This window comes from Galeopterus variegatus, unplaced genomic scaffold (genome assembly GCF_000696425.1).
Source record: "Galeopterus variegatus unplaced genomic scaffold, G_variegatus-3.0.2 Scaffold3139, whole genome shotgun sequence".
NCBI classification, from domain to species: domain Eukaryota; kingdom Metazoa; phylum Chordata; class Mammalia; order Dermoptera; family Cynocephalidae; genus Galeopterus; species Galeopterus variegatus.
The window spans coordinates 1-17,571 of record NW_007729250.1 but is presented as its reverse complement, the minus strand read 5'-3'; the positions used below and the strand labels follow the sequence as shown (position 1 = coordinate 17,571).

Sequence of the window (17,571 nt, the reverse complement as noted above, 5' to 3'; positions counted from 1 at the left end):
TATGTGCCTGTTTATGTGTGAGTTTTTCCAGGAGCAACATGCATAAGTTTTATTTCTTTTCTTTTTTTTTTTTTTTTTTTTTTTTTTTTTTTTTTTTTTTTGGTGTCTGGCAGATAAGGGGATCCGAATCCTTGACCTTGGTATTATCAGCATCATGCTGTAACCTAGTGAGCTAACTAGTGAGCCCTTCTTAGGTTTTCTCAGGGATTCATGACCCAGAAAGATTCTGGACTAGATCATCTCTGGCATCTTTCTCCAGATTCCATATCATTATTCTATTCTCCTAGAACAATGGAGGTCTAAACATTTTGCCCCTTTTGCATTGGGCTGGAAGGAGAATATTTAAAGAAGTCCTTCTTGTTAACTGGGGGTGGGACCATTTTACACCTCTGTCTAAAATCAGGAAAGCACATAAGCAAAGAAATAAGAGCAGCATTGTCAGTTTGAGAAGGGACAAAAAGCTGCTCTCCCTGGTCATTTCCAAAACAGAATCTGGACTGGCCGGTTAGCTCAGTTGGTTAGAGTGCAGTGTTACAACACCAAAGTCAAGGGTTTCGATCCCCATACTGGCCAGTTGCCAAAAAACAAAACGAAACAAAAGAAAACCAGAATCTGACTTTAACCATATCTGGGTTTGAACTGCTTTTTGGGACTATTCTGAAAGAGAAGGGGCAAGTAAGTCACTGATTTTTCATTCTCAGTCTCTTTCATGGGTGTTAGAAGAATGCTCTTCTTGTCAGCTTACACCTCTGGGCTCTTTTGCTTTCCTCTCACCCTCAACTCCTGGTCGTTTAGTCCAGAATTTCTCCACCTTGGCACTTGACATGTTAGGCTAGATACTTCTTCTTAGTGAGTTCTGTCCCGTGCATTGTAGGATTTTTAGCAGCATCCCTGGCCCTTACCTACTAGATCTCAGTAGCACCCCTCTCCCCCTCACTGTGACAACCAAAGATGTCTCTAGACATGTCAGGTTTCCCCTGGGAAGCAAAATAGCCCTAGATTGGGAACCACTGATTTAGTTTGACTCCTCAGAACTTGATGCAAGTGGATTAACACTGCATTTGTTCAGGAGTGGTAAGGAAGACAGCCTTTTTTGTTTGTTTTTTGACAATCATTTTAAAGTGAACAATTTAGTGTCCTTTACTATATTCACAATGTTGTGTAATCACCACCTCTGTTTGTTTCCAAAATATTTCCATCACTCCAGAGTGAAACCCCTTACCCATTAAGCAGTTTCTCTCCATTCCCCTCACCCTTAGCCCCTGGCAACCACAAGTACACTTTTTCTGTTTCTGTGGATTTATCTGTCCTGCATATTTCATAAAAATGGAATCATACAATCAGTGACCTTTTATGTCTGACTTCTTTTACTTTGAATAATGTTTTGGAGTTCATTGACATTGTAGCAGATATCAGAACTTCATTCCATTTTATGACTGAATACTGTTCTCGTATGATGTACCATAATTTGTTTATCCATCCATCAATGGACATTTTGGCTGGCTATTGTGAATAGTGCTAATATGAACATGCATGTGGATGTGTGAGGGGTCTTCAAAAAGTTCATGGAAGGATTCATATTATCTTTTTTTTTTTTTGTGACTGGTAAGGGGATCGTAACCCTTGGCTTGGTGTCACCCGCACCACACTCAGCCAGTGAGCGCACCGGCCATCGCTATATAGGATCCGAACCCATAGCCTTGGCACTCCCAGTGCTGCACTCTCCCGAGTGAGCCACAGGGTCGGCCCCATATTATCTTTTAATTACATTTTCCCGTGAACTTTTTCTTTTTTTTTTTGTCCTTTTTGAGACCGGCTGTACCACGCTCAGCCAGTGAGCGCACCGGTCATCCCTATATAGGATCCGAACCCGCGGCGGGAGTGCTGCTGCGCCCCCAGCACTGCACTCTCCCGAGTGCGCCACGGGCTCGGCCCTCTTTTTTTTTTTTTAAAGATGACCAGTAAGGGGATCTTAATCTGACTTGTTGTTGTCAGCACCACGCTCTCCCAAGTGAGCTAACCGGCCATTCCTATATAGGGATCGGGACCCTTGGCCTTGCTGTTATCAGCACCACACTCTCCCAAGTAAGCCGTGGGCCAGCCCTCCTGCGAAGTTTTTGACATACCATCGTACTTGTTTTTTGACATACCATCGTACTTGTTTTTTGACATACCATCGTACTTGTTTTCAGTTCTTTGGGGTGTACACCTAGGAGTGGAATTGCAGGGTCAGATGGTAATTCTATGTTCATCCTTTTGAGGGAACCACCCAACTGTTTTCCACAGCAGCTAAACCATTTATATTCCCATCAGCAATGCACAAGGTTTCCAGTTTTTCGACATCCTTGCCAATATTTATTTTCTATTTTTCTTTTTTTTAATTATAGCCTCCTAGTGGGTATGAAGTGATACGTTATTATATGTTATTAATTTACATTTCCCTTATAATTAATGATGTTGAGCATTTTTCCATGAACCTATTGGCCATTTATGTATCTTTTTTGGAGAAATGTCTATTCAAGTCCTTTGCCTTTATTTTTTTCCCCCATTCCCCTCCCCACGATTTTGCCCTTTTTTGAATTGGGTGGTTTGTATTTTTGCTGTTGAGTTATCAGAGTTTTTTAAATATATTCTGGATGCTAGACCTTTATTAGGTATATGGTTTGTAAATATTTTCTGCAGTTCTGTTTGTTGTCTTTTCACTTTCTTGATAATGGCTGATGCACAGAAGTTTTAATACTGATGAAGTTCAATTTATCTGTTTTTTTCCTTCTGTTGTTCTTGGTTGGAAGGGAACCTTTTGAGAAACAGCTTTATAGTTAGGCAAAGTCCAAGTCCTGGTTTTAACATTCGCTCTTTTACCTTAAGCAAGTCACTTAACTTTCTGAGCCTCAGTTGCCTCTTCTATAATGTGAGTGATAACACCCACTATGCAGTGTGGTGGGAAAGATCAGAGGTCAGATTCATTAAGGTGCCTAGTATACTGGCACTAGCAGACCCTCTGGAAATGGTAGAGAATATTATTATAAGATGAGGGGACTTCTTTTCATTCCTGTTCCCTTTGGAAACTATTTTGAATCCTATCCTAACCTTTTTACAAGAACCTTACTTATTTAGATTTGAAAACTGGCGTTTCAGAATAAAAATATCAGTGCTTTATACATCTGTGTGTGAGCTAGAATGAAACTCAGTCAATTATATATATGAATTCATAAATTATTAAATGGTCTGCCATTGTTGTCAGTCCATTAGTAAACTTTATTGACTTTCAGTATGTTTCATAAACTCATGATACTTAGGGAGCCTTTGCTGTTTTGTTGTTTCTTTAAGTGAAATGTATTTGATGGAAGTTTTGTGGGTTTTTTTTCCTTTTTCCTATTGTAGTTGTGATTTCTTCTCATCCATTTTCCCTGACTCTTTCTGCTTACCCTTTTGAGAAATTTGATGTAGGCGTATTTCAAGGAGTCTTGCATAATTTTGCCTTCTAGGACACCCTTTCGGTGGTGTTATTTTTTTCTTTCTCATGTGTCAGTAATTTTAAGGTATGGTAGATGGACTTTGGGCATTTGGGAAGGGCAAGCTGAAAACATCTAATGTGACAGCAGCTGGAGAGATAAGTGTGTGACTTTTGGAGGGGGTCAAAGTTCCTCTAGTGTTTGGGGGATGGCTCCATAGCGCATAAAGTGCATATGCAGTAGTGTGTCTGTGGCTTCAGTTCAGCTCTGACTGTTCAAGATGAGTTCCTTTTAATAGTACCAAGCTGAGTTGAGCTCAAGCAAATGTTTTTTTTTTTTTTCAATCATTCAGTAGAATGATCGTATAACTTCGTATAATGTATGCTATACGAAGTTATTACGCAACCCTCGGTGTTGCGCCCGCACATCGCTCAGCCAGTGAGCGGCCGGTCTGTATGTGGGATCCGAACCCTCGGCGGGAGCACCACCACGCTGCCAAGTGGTGCACTGTAGCAGTGCACCACCGGGCCGGCCAAGCAAATGTTAATTATGCTTATTTCTGATGGCTTTTTAAAAAGTTCAACCTGTAGGACCCCCGCCATGGATGTTGGCTTCCTCTTCTCCTCCTTAAGCAGACTGGGGTGAGAGCATAGGTTCTGATGTACATATTATGCTACCCGCTGCCTTATTCCTTTTCAGAGTAACCAACGCGTTGACCTTTATAAGTGGAAAGACGGGAGTGGGGAAGTTGGCACAACCCTGCAAGGCCATACCCGTGTGATCAGGTAGGCACCAGCCATCCATAGCTCTAGGCCTCTGTTTTTTTTTTTTTTTGTGGCTGGCCAGTGCAGGGATCTGAACCTTTGACCTTGGTGTTAGCACGATGCTCTAACCAACTGAGCTAATCGGCCAGCCCTTTTGGCTTGTTTCGCTTTGACACAGTCCTTTGGGGAGCAAAATGAAGATGTCCTTTTCTCAGGGCTTTACTCTCTGGGTTGCCTTGGCCCTGGGTGGCTGACAGGTCATTAGTGTTCACTGAAGTGATGGTGAAGAGCACGGGGAAGGACAGCCAGTGTTTGGGAAGCATCATTTGTGTAGCTGTTGACTCCAGTCCCAGAAGACACTTAGACAGATACAGCCTAGTCCAGAGGAAAGGATTAGACCTGATTTTTTTTTTTTTTTTTTTTTTTTAAAAGATGATCGGTAAGGGGATCTCACCCCTGGGCTGGGTGCTGTCAGCCCCACGCTCAGCCAGTGAGCAAACCAGCCATCCCTATATGGGATCCGAACCCGCGGCCTTGGTGCTATCAGCACCGCACTCTACCGAGTGAGCCACAGGCCGGCCCTAGACCTGATTTTTACCTCAGGAGGGAGACGAAGGTTATGCGCCACAGTCCCCCATTCACAATCAGCAGTGCCTGAGACGTGTGGAGACGTCAGAGAGCAGCCCTCTGCTCTTCTCTGGCAGCTGTGGTCACCACACAGGACTCCTGCTGCACGGTTCATTACCCAAATGCATGGTGCCTCACATTCGGGGCCTTCCACTTGGCTTCCGGAGTGTTCCTGGATCCATTCTTTCCCAGGGTCGCTGTTTCTGGTTTGAGAAAACTTTTTCTGGGGAGTAGCAGCAGGGAGTATGGGGGTGGTGGGTGGGGGAAGCTGACCTTGAAGCGATGGGAAAGGTTAGACATCTGGGTCTGTGCAAAGTGTTCTGTAGAGTAACTGCCTTTCTAGGAGTGAGGGTACTGGTAAGGAGGACCAGAAGCCTGCCAGCCCTCCTTGAAAGTTACATGGCAGCTTGTCACCTCGCTGTTGCTTCAGAGATGTTGGGTTTATCCAAGGTACCTGTGGTGGAGTCTGATTTAGAAAATGATAACTCAAAGATTACTTTGTGTGTTTTCTTTTGTTTATTAAGAGAGAAAGAGAGACTGTGTGTGTGTGTATTTTAAGTTGAAATGCTCCATTTCTTTTTTGGGAGCAGGCGATAGTATAGTTGGTGACTATAGAGAAGAACCTGAAAGTTTCCTCCTGAGCTCAGGTAACTCATTCATTCTCAAAGAACTTTGGAGATTCTCAACTAAACCATGTTAAGAAGCCCATTAACAATGATTTTCTGAAGTCACTGGAGACTAGATTTGCTAGTGCTTTGGAACTAGATTCTGAACTTTTTTCTTTTCTTTATTCTGTTTCTTATGTCCTAGTGACTTAGACTGGGCAGTGTTCGAGCCAGATTTCCTGGTTACCAGCTCTGTGGACACCTACATCTACATTTGGGATATCAAGTAAGAACAATTAACAGGCAGATCCACTTGGTTGTGGGACAATTTGGGACCTTTATTTTTAGAGATCAAGTGTGTTAGTTTGGTTTCCCTTACATGCAGAGCCTGAGACAAGGGTTTGAGTTCAAATACACTATTTAGGAGGTGAAAAAAACACTGGTAGGGGGCTGGAGAAGAAAGGCAGGGTTGGGAAGTCCTCAAGTAGAGGGAGCATTATCCACTGGGTACCCCTGTGAACAGGTAGAGCTTAATCTTATTGGGGAGTGCTGGGTGCTAGTGTAAAACTCCCTCCTCAGAGGTATCCCACTGAGTGCTCAACTGTCAGTCATTAGTGAAGGCTGCCCCCAGTTGCTCTTAATTCCGTGGCACTTCAGGCTTGTCTCAAAGGATTACGCAGCAGGCCTTAGCAGCCAGGGGAATCCCTTTGGCGAGGAAACACAGGTGCTGGCATTCACAAATCGATCCAGAGTTTCCTGAATTGGGAAGTGATGGTGAGAGGTATTTTGACAGGGCACAGACACACGTCTGCTACAGCAGGCAGTGCTAGGAGACACATCTGCTGCTCTCTTTACTTGCTCTTTGTGAGTCTTCAATTCCCCACCTGTAAAAGAGGGCTAATACCCATCTCACAGGGTTATACTACATGGAGTAGACAGTAAAGGAGCACTCAGCTCAGGCACTTCATAACCCTGGATCATCATAAGTTCTTCAGTATCTCCCTTTGCAGGACAAAGTGCCTTTTGCCATGTAGGTAGAGGTGACATCTGTAGAGTCCCCCAGGCTGGACACCAGCTCCCCTCACCAGGCTATTCTGTTTCCCTCATGGCAGTGGCTTTGTGATGTTTTACATTACTGATTGGTACTATAGGCAGAAGACAAGCCAGGTATTGAGGTGGAACAGACCAGACAGATCAGGGAAAGATGGTCTCTTAGGCAGGTAAGGATGTGCGGCTGACATGACCCAGCATTACATACAGATAAGCACGTTAGAGCTGAATGGACTAAAGGCAATGACAGAGGGGGGACAAGCACAAAATCCAGGGGAATGGCAGAGGGAACAAATACCCAGGGGGCTATGGGGCAAGATTAGATTATCCCTCTTTTACACAAAACAAGTATTTTCGTGACTTAAAGACACTGAACTGACAATTCCTCCTCAGATTTTCTTTCTTTTTGATGGCTGTCTGGCTCAGCGAGTGAACCCTGGACCTTGGTGCTATCAGCACCATGATCTAACCAACTGAGCTAACCAGCTAGCCCTCCTCAGGTTTTCTAAACAGTAAGTTGAGCCACAGATTTGCCTTGTCTGGCCTCTTCAGCCCGAGGTGCTGCCTCATTTTGCAGTTTGGTGGAGAAGTTGCTCTTCTGACTTTGTAGTGAACTGTGGAGCCTCTCTCTCCAAGAGTCTCCCCTTGTATCCAGAGTAGTGTTTTTTTTTTTTTTTTAAATCGTGGTAAACAACACATAACATGAAATTTACCATCTTAACCATTTTTAAGTGTACAGTTCAGTAGTAAGTATATTTACATTGTTGTGCAGCACATCTCTAGAACTTGTCTTGCATAATTGAAACTCTAACCATTAAACAATTACTCCCCATTCCTCCTTCCCCCAGCAACCACCCTTCTACCTTGTTTCTATGAATTTGACCACTCTAACTACCTCCTATAAGTAGAATCATGAAGTACTTATCATTTTGTGACTGGCTTATTTCACTTAGCGGAATGTCCTCAAGGTTCTTTCTTGTGACATACATCAGAATTTCCTTCTTTTTTAAGGCCGAATAATATTCCATTCTTTGGACATACCACATTTTGTTTATCCATTCATCTATTGCTTCCACCTCGTGGCTATTGTGAACATCTAGAATATTTTAATCTACCTTTGAAATGCTGTTGGGAATGTTCTTGCAGAGTGTACTTCCACGACCGTCACCTTGTTGTTACTAGGAGCAATGGCATCAGGAGGGGATTCTCTCCCTCTGCATCAGGGTTACCCAGGCCATTCTGCACCCTGTAATATGTTTTCTATGGCTATGACTGTATGATTTGAAATTCAGGCTCAGCCTCAATTGAAGTGGCTGATAAAGTTCATCTGCCTTGAGGGAAACAGGTCTCTCTTTACACTTGTTCTTTTTAAGGCCTTACAGCATGCCTAACTCCAAGCTCCCTCTGAGAGGAAAGTGACGAAATGTGTGCAGAGGGTGAAAAGCACCAGGCAGATGGTGGCATTTGAATTGGCATTTGATTTCTGATTTTTATATTTCAGAGACACAAGGAAACCTACTGTGGCACTATCTGCTGTAGGTGAGTGTACGCTTCTCCTGGGCTTGTCTTCTTCCCTTTCCTTCCTCTTCCATTCCTTCTCACACTCTGACCACCCATGCCTTGTGCTCCACCATGGCTGGGTGCAGGTATAAGTCCCACATTGCAAGGAGCTTGCTTTAGGTTGTTCTCAGAAGCCAGAATATGGATCCGAAACCTATTTCAGAATTCAAGGACAGGAGCCAAGTCGGTTTGTTTGTAGATGTTTTATTGTGGAAATCTTCAAATGTATATAGAAATAGAGAGAAGAAAGTGAACTGCCTTGCGTTTACCGTCAGCTATAACAGTAGTCATCATATGGCCTATCTTATTTCATCTTTAACTCCACCCAACATTCCACCTCCCACTCTCATCCCCCTTGTGATTTCTTTTTTTTTTTTTACAGAGGACCAGCAAGGGGATCTTAACCCTTGACTTGGTGTTGTCAGCACCACGCTCAGCCAGTGAGCGAACCAGCCATCCCTATATAGGATCCAAACCCATGGCCTTGGTGTTATCAGCACCACACTCTCCCGAGTGAGCCATGAGCTGGCCCTCCTTGTGATTATTTTGAAGCAAAACCCAAGTATCATATAATTTCTTCAACAAATATTTTTGTATGTATTTTTACAAAAGAAAAATCCCTAAAAAGAAGTAACCATAATACCATTAACATACCTAAAAATATGAACAATAGCTCTTTAATATCATCAGACATCTAAGCAGTATTTTCAGATTTCCCTAATAGTCTCTTTTTTTTCTTTTTACAAATTGAGTCAGAATCCAAATAAAGTCCATACTTAGAAGTGATTGATATGTTTCACATCTTTTTTAGACTGTAGATATATTCTCCCTCTCATTTTTGGGTTTGTTTCCTTTCTTTTTCTTTTTCTTTTTTTGCAGCTGACCGGGTATGGGGGTTTGAACCCTTAACCTTGGTGGTGTAACACTGAGCTCTAACCAGCTGAGCTAACCAGCCAGACCTGTATTTGTTTGTTTTGTTTTCCTGCAGTTTATCTATTGAAGAAACCAGGTGGTTTGTTCTGTGGTTTCTCCACAACCTATATTATGCTGATTGTATTCCCACAGTGTCATTTAATGTGGATGAACTGAGTTTTTAAAATTACTTTCTGATCTAGCTGTTTTAATTGCTTAGTTGGAATAGACTATTTTTGGAATTCTCAACTAGGGCTATTAGGGAGTATTTTCACCACTTCCTGAGAGTAGAACATGGGTATAAAACTGGTATAACTTACAGTGATCAAGCCCAGTCATTAGTATTTTGGCATCCTTGATAAAAACATGTTTTATCTGTATCTTAAATCCTATTCCTTTCTATCATCTTGGTACATCTGAATACATATTTGGTGTTTGTTGCAAAAGGATTACATGATGATTCTTTTTTCGTCTGCCCCCCTATGCTTCATTATTTAAAGGCATTTAAGCATGATTGTATTAAGCAGCTGGATTTTATGATCTGTGAGGTTAGGGACCATGTCTGTCTTTTTCGGTGCTGTAGACCTGTGTTTACATTTGTGCATTACAGACATTTGTGCCTGACCCAAGGAGATGCTTAATAAATGGTGGTTGTGTGGCTGTAGGAATCAAACACCTGTGATCTGAGACATAGTCTGGCTCATAGACATGGCTGTAGAGGACATGTAGCTGAATAAAAAAACACATGCCTAAATCACATTCCCCTGGCATTGTTACTTACACTTAAAGGTTTCTAAGTTAAATTGGTTTTAGAGGAACCCCCAAAAGAAAGACGGTTCTTGTTTTCAGCCCACTCATTCTAATTGCTTTCTTTTCTGCTGTAGGTCCTTGTCAAAAATAGAAGTAAGAGACTTCTTTCCTTTTTGCACCTCAGTGAGGGTTCTCAGTGGTGGCAAAGCTACCCTAGTAGAAAAGTGGCTAATGAGAGGCTTATAGACCTTTATAAACTTGTGAACCTTTATGTCGATGTCTAATATTCCCTAAGAGGTGCTGCCGTGGATGCTGCCTGCTCCCAAGAGTCTGCGGTCTCTGTCCATCAGAGAGCACATTGTTTATGCCCTCTGGGATAGGAAGTCAGTAACAGCATGTCTGTGTGTGCTCCTGAGTGTTCTCTGTCAGAGAGCTCTTAACAGCCTGGGACTTCCAGTTGTCCCAGGTGTTGCTATCCCAGTAAAGCAGGTTTGATTAGGGGGTTCTCAGAGTCGTTTGGGAGCCTTTGTGTTCTGATGGGCCCCTCACTGAGAAAAATATATTTTCTTAGAACTCTTCAAGTAACTCTGTCAAGAGAGAGAGCAAGCACTTCTTACTTACTTTCTCCTCTAGCTGATACCTTTTCTTGCAGAGAAACTGAGTATCTCAAGTAATATGTTACTTTGCTTCATCTTCAGTGATCTCCAACATTTGTTCTTACATGACTTAAGATGTCCTATGTGTCAAGAAAAAATAAGAGGAACAAACAGCTTCACCCAAACCAGCACAACATATCCTTGGGCAAGGACAGGTCCTGAGCCTTCACTCTCTATTTCCTGTTAGATTCTGAGCCCTTGCTCTGTCTCACTCTCTGGACTTCTTGGATCACATTGCTCTCCAAAGCCCTGGATCTACTATGGGTTTCCTGGTGATAAACACCCAGCCAAAGGGAAATTTGTCAATGTGCAATATCATGTGTTGTGTGAGCAAGGACAAGATGAAGCAGGAGGGAGAGCCCTCAGTTTGGTTCTAGTTTAACTTGATTAGCTTGATTTTTTTTGAGTCTGTTAGAAGTGCCACTATGTCCCGGTTTTCCGTGTCTCAGTGCTTTTCTGGCATCTCACTTTATGCTTCCTGTCTTATGTAGTTCTTTCGTCACTATTGTTGCCTCTCTGTACTAGGAGAGAGGGAAAAAGACTGAGTTCGTCCAGTGCCATGGGTGTTCTCTTTCCCTGACTCAGCACTGTGCCAATGGCCATGTCTACTCTGCTGATGGGGAGATGAGAATCAGGAGGGGAGCACATAAGCCCTGAGAGCAGAATTGTCAACACTGGGGCTTATTCTTCAGCTGAGCTTCTGTTCAAGACTGTTTTTCCAAGATTGTTCCTCAAAAACAACAAAAAGTGGAAGGAGCTGGCATGAGAGCTGAGGTTCTTCTCAGTAGGAGCACAAGCTGGTGTCATTGGGGTGATGAAAGGCCAGGTTGTGTCACGAGTCAATTACCAGCCAGCAGTGCCATGCTCAACTACTGCTCTGTAAGAAACTGCATTTTCCTGCTGATTCTGCTCAGAAGAACCTGTAGATTTTTTCCCTGAGATTATTTGCTCAAGTAGGTGACTGTGATTCTGTTCCCATGTGTTTATTCATTCATTTTGGGGGGCTTCATTTTATCTGTAATGGTGGAGTTGGTACAATCATAGAAGCTTGAAGGGTTCTGTGCTTATTCAACCAGAACTCATTATCCATCTCCCCTGGAGATGCTTCAGTATGTTTCCAAAAGTGTTGAGGGCTGCAGCTTTCTTCCCTGATTTTTCTTTGCAGCGGGTGCCTCCCAGGTCAAATGGAATAAAAAAAATGCTAACTGCCTTGCCACCAGCCATGATGGTGATGTACGGATATGGGATAAGCGGGTGAGTAATCTCTTTTTTCCCCCTCAGTTGGTCTTTGGTCCCTTCCAGAGGGTGTGAAGAGGATGTTATGAGTCTGGGGGACCATGTACAGCATGGTAAATTGCCTTTTTAAGCTCAAAGTACCAGACGACATTTACTTCTTAATCTGATTGACGTTGATGGAAGGTAGGGAAGTGAGGCATTATGATCAGTGGTGAAGAAAATGAATTCCGGGCTGGCCAGTTAGCGCAGTTGGTTAGAGCATGATGCCGATATCACCAAGGTTCAGGGTTCAATCCCTGTACTAGCCAGCCACAAAAAAGAAAAGAAAAGAAAATGAACTTGGCCTGACCTAAATTAGGGCCCCATTTTGCTGACTCCTAATTTTGACATTAGGTAAGTCCCTGTAACTTCTCTAAGCTGTGGTTTTCTTATCTTTAAAATAAAGATAATAATAGGGAGTTTATCTCTGAGGTCACCAGATACTATCTTAGGGACCAGACACTATTCCAGAATACTCAGCAGACTTCTTATCCATGCCCCTATTTGCAAAGTGAAAACTGATTGTTCTAGGGTACATACCATCCTGAATATTTCTGGTACAGAGCACTGAGGCAGAGTACCCATTATGCTCAAATACCCCCCCAGAAGTGTAGACAGTCCATCAGCCTCAAAATAGCTTGCAGATTGATCATATATTCTCACTGCAGCAGCTAATGTAGCATTAGGCGACCCATTATGCTCAAATACCCCCCCAGAAGTGTAGACAGTCCATCAGCCTCAAAATAGCTTGTAGATTGATCATATATTCTCACTGCAGCAGCTAATGTAGCATTAGGCATGAAAAGGTACCAGGTCATAGGCTGTGGCAGTAATGGGAAGTCTCTTGGAAGTTTGGTATGTTGGCATCAGTGAGAATGTTGATTCAGGGAAAGGGCCTCCCCCGCATCTTACTGCCAGGCAGTTGGGTTGTAATGCCTGAGGTGTAAATACTGCTTCGTGCTTTGTGAAGCCTCAGGCTAGAGATCCTCAGCCTTTGTGGGGAGGACATTGAGTGTCAACCATGTAATAGTCTGCTGGGTGCTGAGTGGGCATACAAAATACTACCACGTACTGTCTCGATCCTTCAGAAACTCTGCTTTGTTTTGTTTAAGCCAAACAAAACACCACCAAAAGTCATCCAGCTCTTCTTCACATACTTTGTAAATGGGCCTAATTTCTTCCTGCTCCAGCCTGATGCATGACTTTAATGAAGGATACAAGGTAGTGAGAGCTTGTTCTTTCTACACTTACAAACTCAGTGCCGGTCTGTTGCAGAAACCCAGTACAGCAGTGGAATATCTAGCAGCCCATCTCTCCAAAATCCATGGCCTGGACTGGCACCCAGACAGTGAGCACATTCTTGCTACCTCCAGTCAAGACAACTCTGTCAAGGTAAGTGGCACCCACCAGGGCAGTTGGAGGAGCTGTGTTTGGGAGGCATCAGGGATGTGTGCTTTTTTCTTTGGGAGAAAAGCTACAGTATGTTAGCATAGTATGTGTGTCTCCCATACTATGTGCTTCTTGGGAAGCTGGGCAAGTAAACGTGGTTGTTTTTACCACTGACCAGCAGGAGTGATGTTGTAGAACCTGTCTGATATGGCTTTTAACATTGGTTCAGAAGGTTTTCTTCTTTCCCTTTGAGAAAAAAGGTCAGGGGCAAAAGCATTTAGAAAGGAAAAGAAGTTTACTTGCAGAGGTTGCAAGGAAATCAGGTATACATAACAGAAATATAAGTAATAGAGAAAAGCCCACAAAATTGTTACCAAGGTTACTGAGTTTACAATTAGTTTGTTCATAGTGGAGAAATGTCAATTTTCTCATATGATGATTATTTCTGCAAAAGTTACAGCATTTCAGATATCAGCATTGCAAAAGCCAGAAACAGAGTTGCTTTTAGTAAACATTTTCTTTTCTTTTCTTTTTTTTCTTTTTGTGACCGGTAAGGGTATCGTAACCCTTGTCTTGGTGTCGCCCACACTGCGCTCAGCCAGTGAGTGCACTGGCCATCCCCATATAGGATCCGAACCCGCAGCCTCAGCTCTCCCAGCACCGCACTCTCCCGAGTGAGCCACAGGGTCGGCCCCAGAGTTGTTTTTACTAGGGATTCTCTAAACTTATAGGAAATGCTCAAGGTTTTATGTGTTTCAGTGACCCTGTTACTCTTGGTTTATCTCTGACTGCAGCATTTCTTGTTTTCCCTCTCTGACTACGGCATGTGATACGCATCCTGAATCAAAATGATGGCAAGGCAAAGTCATCTTTGCTCCACATTTCCTCCTTGCAGTCATGTCTCTGTCCCTAAGGACAGGGATTTGACCACAGAAGTTGGTTTAGTAGTTTGTCATTCAGCATCATTAATTTAACGTGTATTATATTTACATGGGCACATACGGCATCTTTTTGGTATGCTTAGCAGAACTAGAGTCAGACACTAAGGCCTAAAAGTTAACTTCTGTCTTGAGCTTTGTAAGTCCTCTGGGGTTATACTTTACTTTTAGGTGCTAGCAGTGGCTTTTTTGTTTGTTTGTTCATGTTGTATTTGGGTTTTTGTCCCCATTCCCTGATCAGCTTGACTCCCAAGTTCAGGAACCAGAAACCATCCAATTCAACTTTGCCCTTTCTTTGAGATGCCCAAGTGTGTTGAAATTCAGTGACATCTTTACCACCTGTGAGGCTGTGATTCGATAGATAATAGAGCAGGTAACAACCAGTTTCCTGGGAGGACTTTATAGGCATCATTTCCACATTTAAATTACAGTCCCTGTTTCTTACTAGTAGCCTTAGCTTACTGATGAAGTGAAATTTTTGGCATGGTATTTGATTTATTCCACTATATCCTAAAAGGATGGAAGATGATCTTTATTCAATGTATGTAAATATGATCATAAAAAGTGAAACAAGGGCCGGCCTTGTGGCACACTCAGGAGAGTGCGGCGCTTGGGTGCGCAGCGGCGTTCCCGCCGCGGGTTCGGATCCTATATAGGGATGGCCAGTGTGCTCACTGGCTGAGCGCGGTGTGGGTGACGCCAAGGGTTGCGATCCCCTTACCGGTCACAAAAAAAAGACAAAAATAATAATAATAATAAAAATAAAATAAATAAATAAATAAAAATAAAAAGTGAAACAATTTAGTAAAAGCCCCTTGCATAATATTCAGTCATTCTTGTAGTAATTTGTAGGTAAAGATCAACATGTCATTTTTCCGCATAATCATTATTCTTGTTTACCTGACAGTTCATTAACTTGTAATTTGTAGTAATAGTTTTTATTATATTTTTATTTCCTGAATTCTAAGGGGTCAGCTGGAACAAAGTACCACTGAATGAGTGTTTCACTTCAGTTTGTAAATTGTTTAACTATAAAATAGTTGAATTGAGGGTAAGAGATAGATCAAGAAGAAAAACAGAACATTAGTCACAATTAAATTAGTTCATGTCATTTTAGGTAATTAATTGTTTTTTTTTTTTTTTTTTTCTGGTCATGGGTTAAGCAGTCTCTTTCACAGTATTGCTGCCTTCTAGTCTAAGAGAGTCCTGGAAATCCAGACACAGTTCGTTGGTACATTTTGACAGGTGTGTGTCTGGCCATGAGACAGGTCAGCCTCACTCAGAAGCTTGTTCCCCGAGTCTGTTCCCTGTGATGTCAACAGTCAGGAGAACCTGATTCTTGATTGAGACTCTTCTGGTATTTCTTCAGAAGATTTCCTTTCTTATCTATAGCTTGTAGCAGGGGCCCTTTGGCAAGGGTAGGAGAAAAGCAAAGTTCCCCACAGATACCAAGGGACACTGTACATAATTAACCTAAGGAGGTTGAATTTCAATTTTGTTAGTTTTTCATATATTGTGAACTTGATAACAGGGCAGCATTTATTACTGAGCCAATTAAAAATCTGAAGAACACCAGGCATACCTAATTATTTCTAGTATCCTTCCTCTTATAAGTTGAGGGGGGAAATTACAGTTTACCCTGTGGCCATCTGAGGAACTGAAAAGCAGTTTAGATGGAAAAGACATCTTAACAATTTTATTATTTTGAACATGGGCCCTGAATTTGGCAAAAAAAGAATTGTCAGAAGGAACAAGATATAAGCATAAATCATAAGGGTCTAATGATAAAAAATGATTATAGTCTTTTTTTTAAAAGATGACCGGTAAGGGGATCTTAACGCTTGGCTTGGTGTTGTCAGCACTAGGAAACCTCCGCTACTGCCGACTAAGGATTCTGAGATTTGGAGGTGCAGTCCTCAGATATCGGGGTGCTTGAGCGTCGGCATTTAGTTGTTGCTTCCCACTTTGGAATTAGTAAAAGAAGTGAAAATGGATGTTAATGTTACTCCATTAAGAATTTTAAAGATAATTAATACAAGTATTTTCCATAAGAAATACAATGAGATTACCAATTAATTTTGTGAAAGACTTGAAGAGGCTGTCATATAATTCCTCGATCTGTTTTGTCCAGGTAACGGAGGATAATTAACATTTATAACTCAGCATTTATGTAAGAAAAAAGTGCCATTACAATACACTGAGTCTTATTTAAAAAGTAAAGAACTCTAGTATCCAAGTGGATTAATACAAATCTTTTGGTTAAAAAAAAAAATGTTCATTTCCAATTATGCTGCAGAGAAGAGCCAGAAAATCTAATTAAACTTGGCTTTCAATTTTTTGTTACTGCATGTATTCTGTATATATGTAAATAAATACATAGACATACATATATGTGTGTGCATGCATGTGTATATGTGTGTATGTACACACACACATAAACATTAGTTTGCTAGGGCTGCCAGAGTACCACAGACTGAGTGGCTTAAACAAGACAAATTAATTTTCTCACAGTTCTGGAGGCTAGAAGGCTGAAACGAAGGTGTCGCCTGCGTTGGTTTCTTCTGAGGCCTCTGGTTTTAGTTTGTAGGTGGCCGTCTTCTCCCTGTGTCTTATCATGGTCTTCCCTCTGTATGTGTCTGTGTCCTCATCTCCTCTTCTTATAAAGGCACCAGTCATATTGGATTAGGACCCAACCTAATGACCTCATTTTAACTTAATTACCTCTTTAAAGACTATCTCCAAATGCAATCATATTCTGAGGTAGTGGGGATTAGGACTTCAATGTAAATTTTGGGGAGACATAATTCAGCCCATAACCTATATTTCCTCAAAATTCATTTAGCTTGAATTTTTTTTTCTTCCTTAAGAATTTACTTATTCTTTTCTAATTTGTGACATAAGTAAATGGGACAAAATTTTAAAAGGCAAAAAAATCTACAGTCTTTTTCATGGGCCAGTAGTATTCGTCCCCAGAAGCAGCTACTGTTATCAATAGCGTGTTTATTCTTCCAGAGAGTATGCAGAGTAGTGTGCAGAGTACTCCATTTTTATTTCAAAAATACAGACATACAAATGTATGTTTGTGTGTAGAGGTATATAAATCATTTTGTTATGGCTTTATAATTTAAACAAACTTGAGTCTTTGACACATTTAGAATTTGTGCGACTATATGAAGTTTAGTTCAAACATATTTTTTTCCAGGTTGTTTTTTTTTTTCTGTTTTGTCTTTTTTCATGACCGGTATCAGGATCGCAACCCTCGGTGTCGCGCCCGTACCGCGACCGGCAACGGGATCGCAACCCTCGGTGTTGCGCCTGGACCGCGCTCAACCAGTGAGCAGACTGGTCTCTGTATGGGATCCGAACCCTTGGCGGGAGCACTGCCGCGCTCCCAAGTGCCACACTCTACCAAGTGCGCCACCGGGCCGGCCCAACACATAATATTTTTTATTGCTCCTGTCATACTTATTATTTGCTGATATTACAAAGCAGAGCAAATATAGCTCACTTCTCATCAGACCTACAACTTACTGTAAACCTTCAAATTTGTCTTTTATTCTTTTTTTTTTTTGTCTTTTTTTTTTTTTTTG

The 17,571-nt window shown here is 41.9% G+C and overlaps 1 protein-coding gene across 1 annotated transcript in view; it reads left to right on the top strand.

Annotated features, from left to right (window-relative positions):
• Positions 1–13,046, top strand: part of WDR59 (WD repeat domain 59) — a gene marked incomplete at its 3' end in the record, with an annotated part of 34,185 nt that extends 21,139 nt beyond the window's left edge. Inside the window, exons 4-8 of the mRNA XM_008584078.1 lie at positions 4,155–4,240; positions 5,657–5,737; positions 8,003–8,040; positions 11,545–11,633; positions 12,930–13,046. Of these exons, the coding sequence (XP_008582300.1) occupies positions 4,155–4,240; positions 5,657–5,737; positions 8,003–8,040; positions 11,545–11,633; positions 12,930–13,046 (411 nt within the window). The remainder of the gene's footprint in view (positions 1–4,154; positions 4,241–5,656; positions 5,738–8,002; positions 8,041–11,544; positions 11,634–12,929) is intronic.
• Between the last annotated feature and the right edge of the window lie 4,525 nt (positions 13,047–17,571).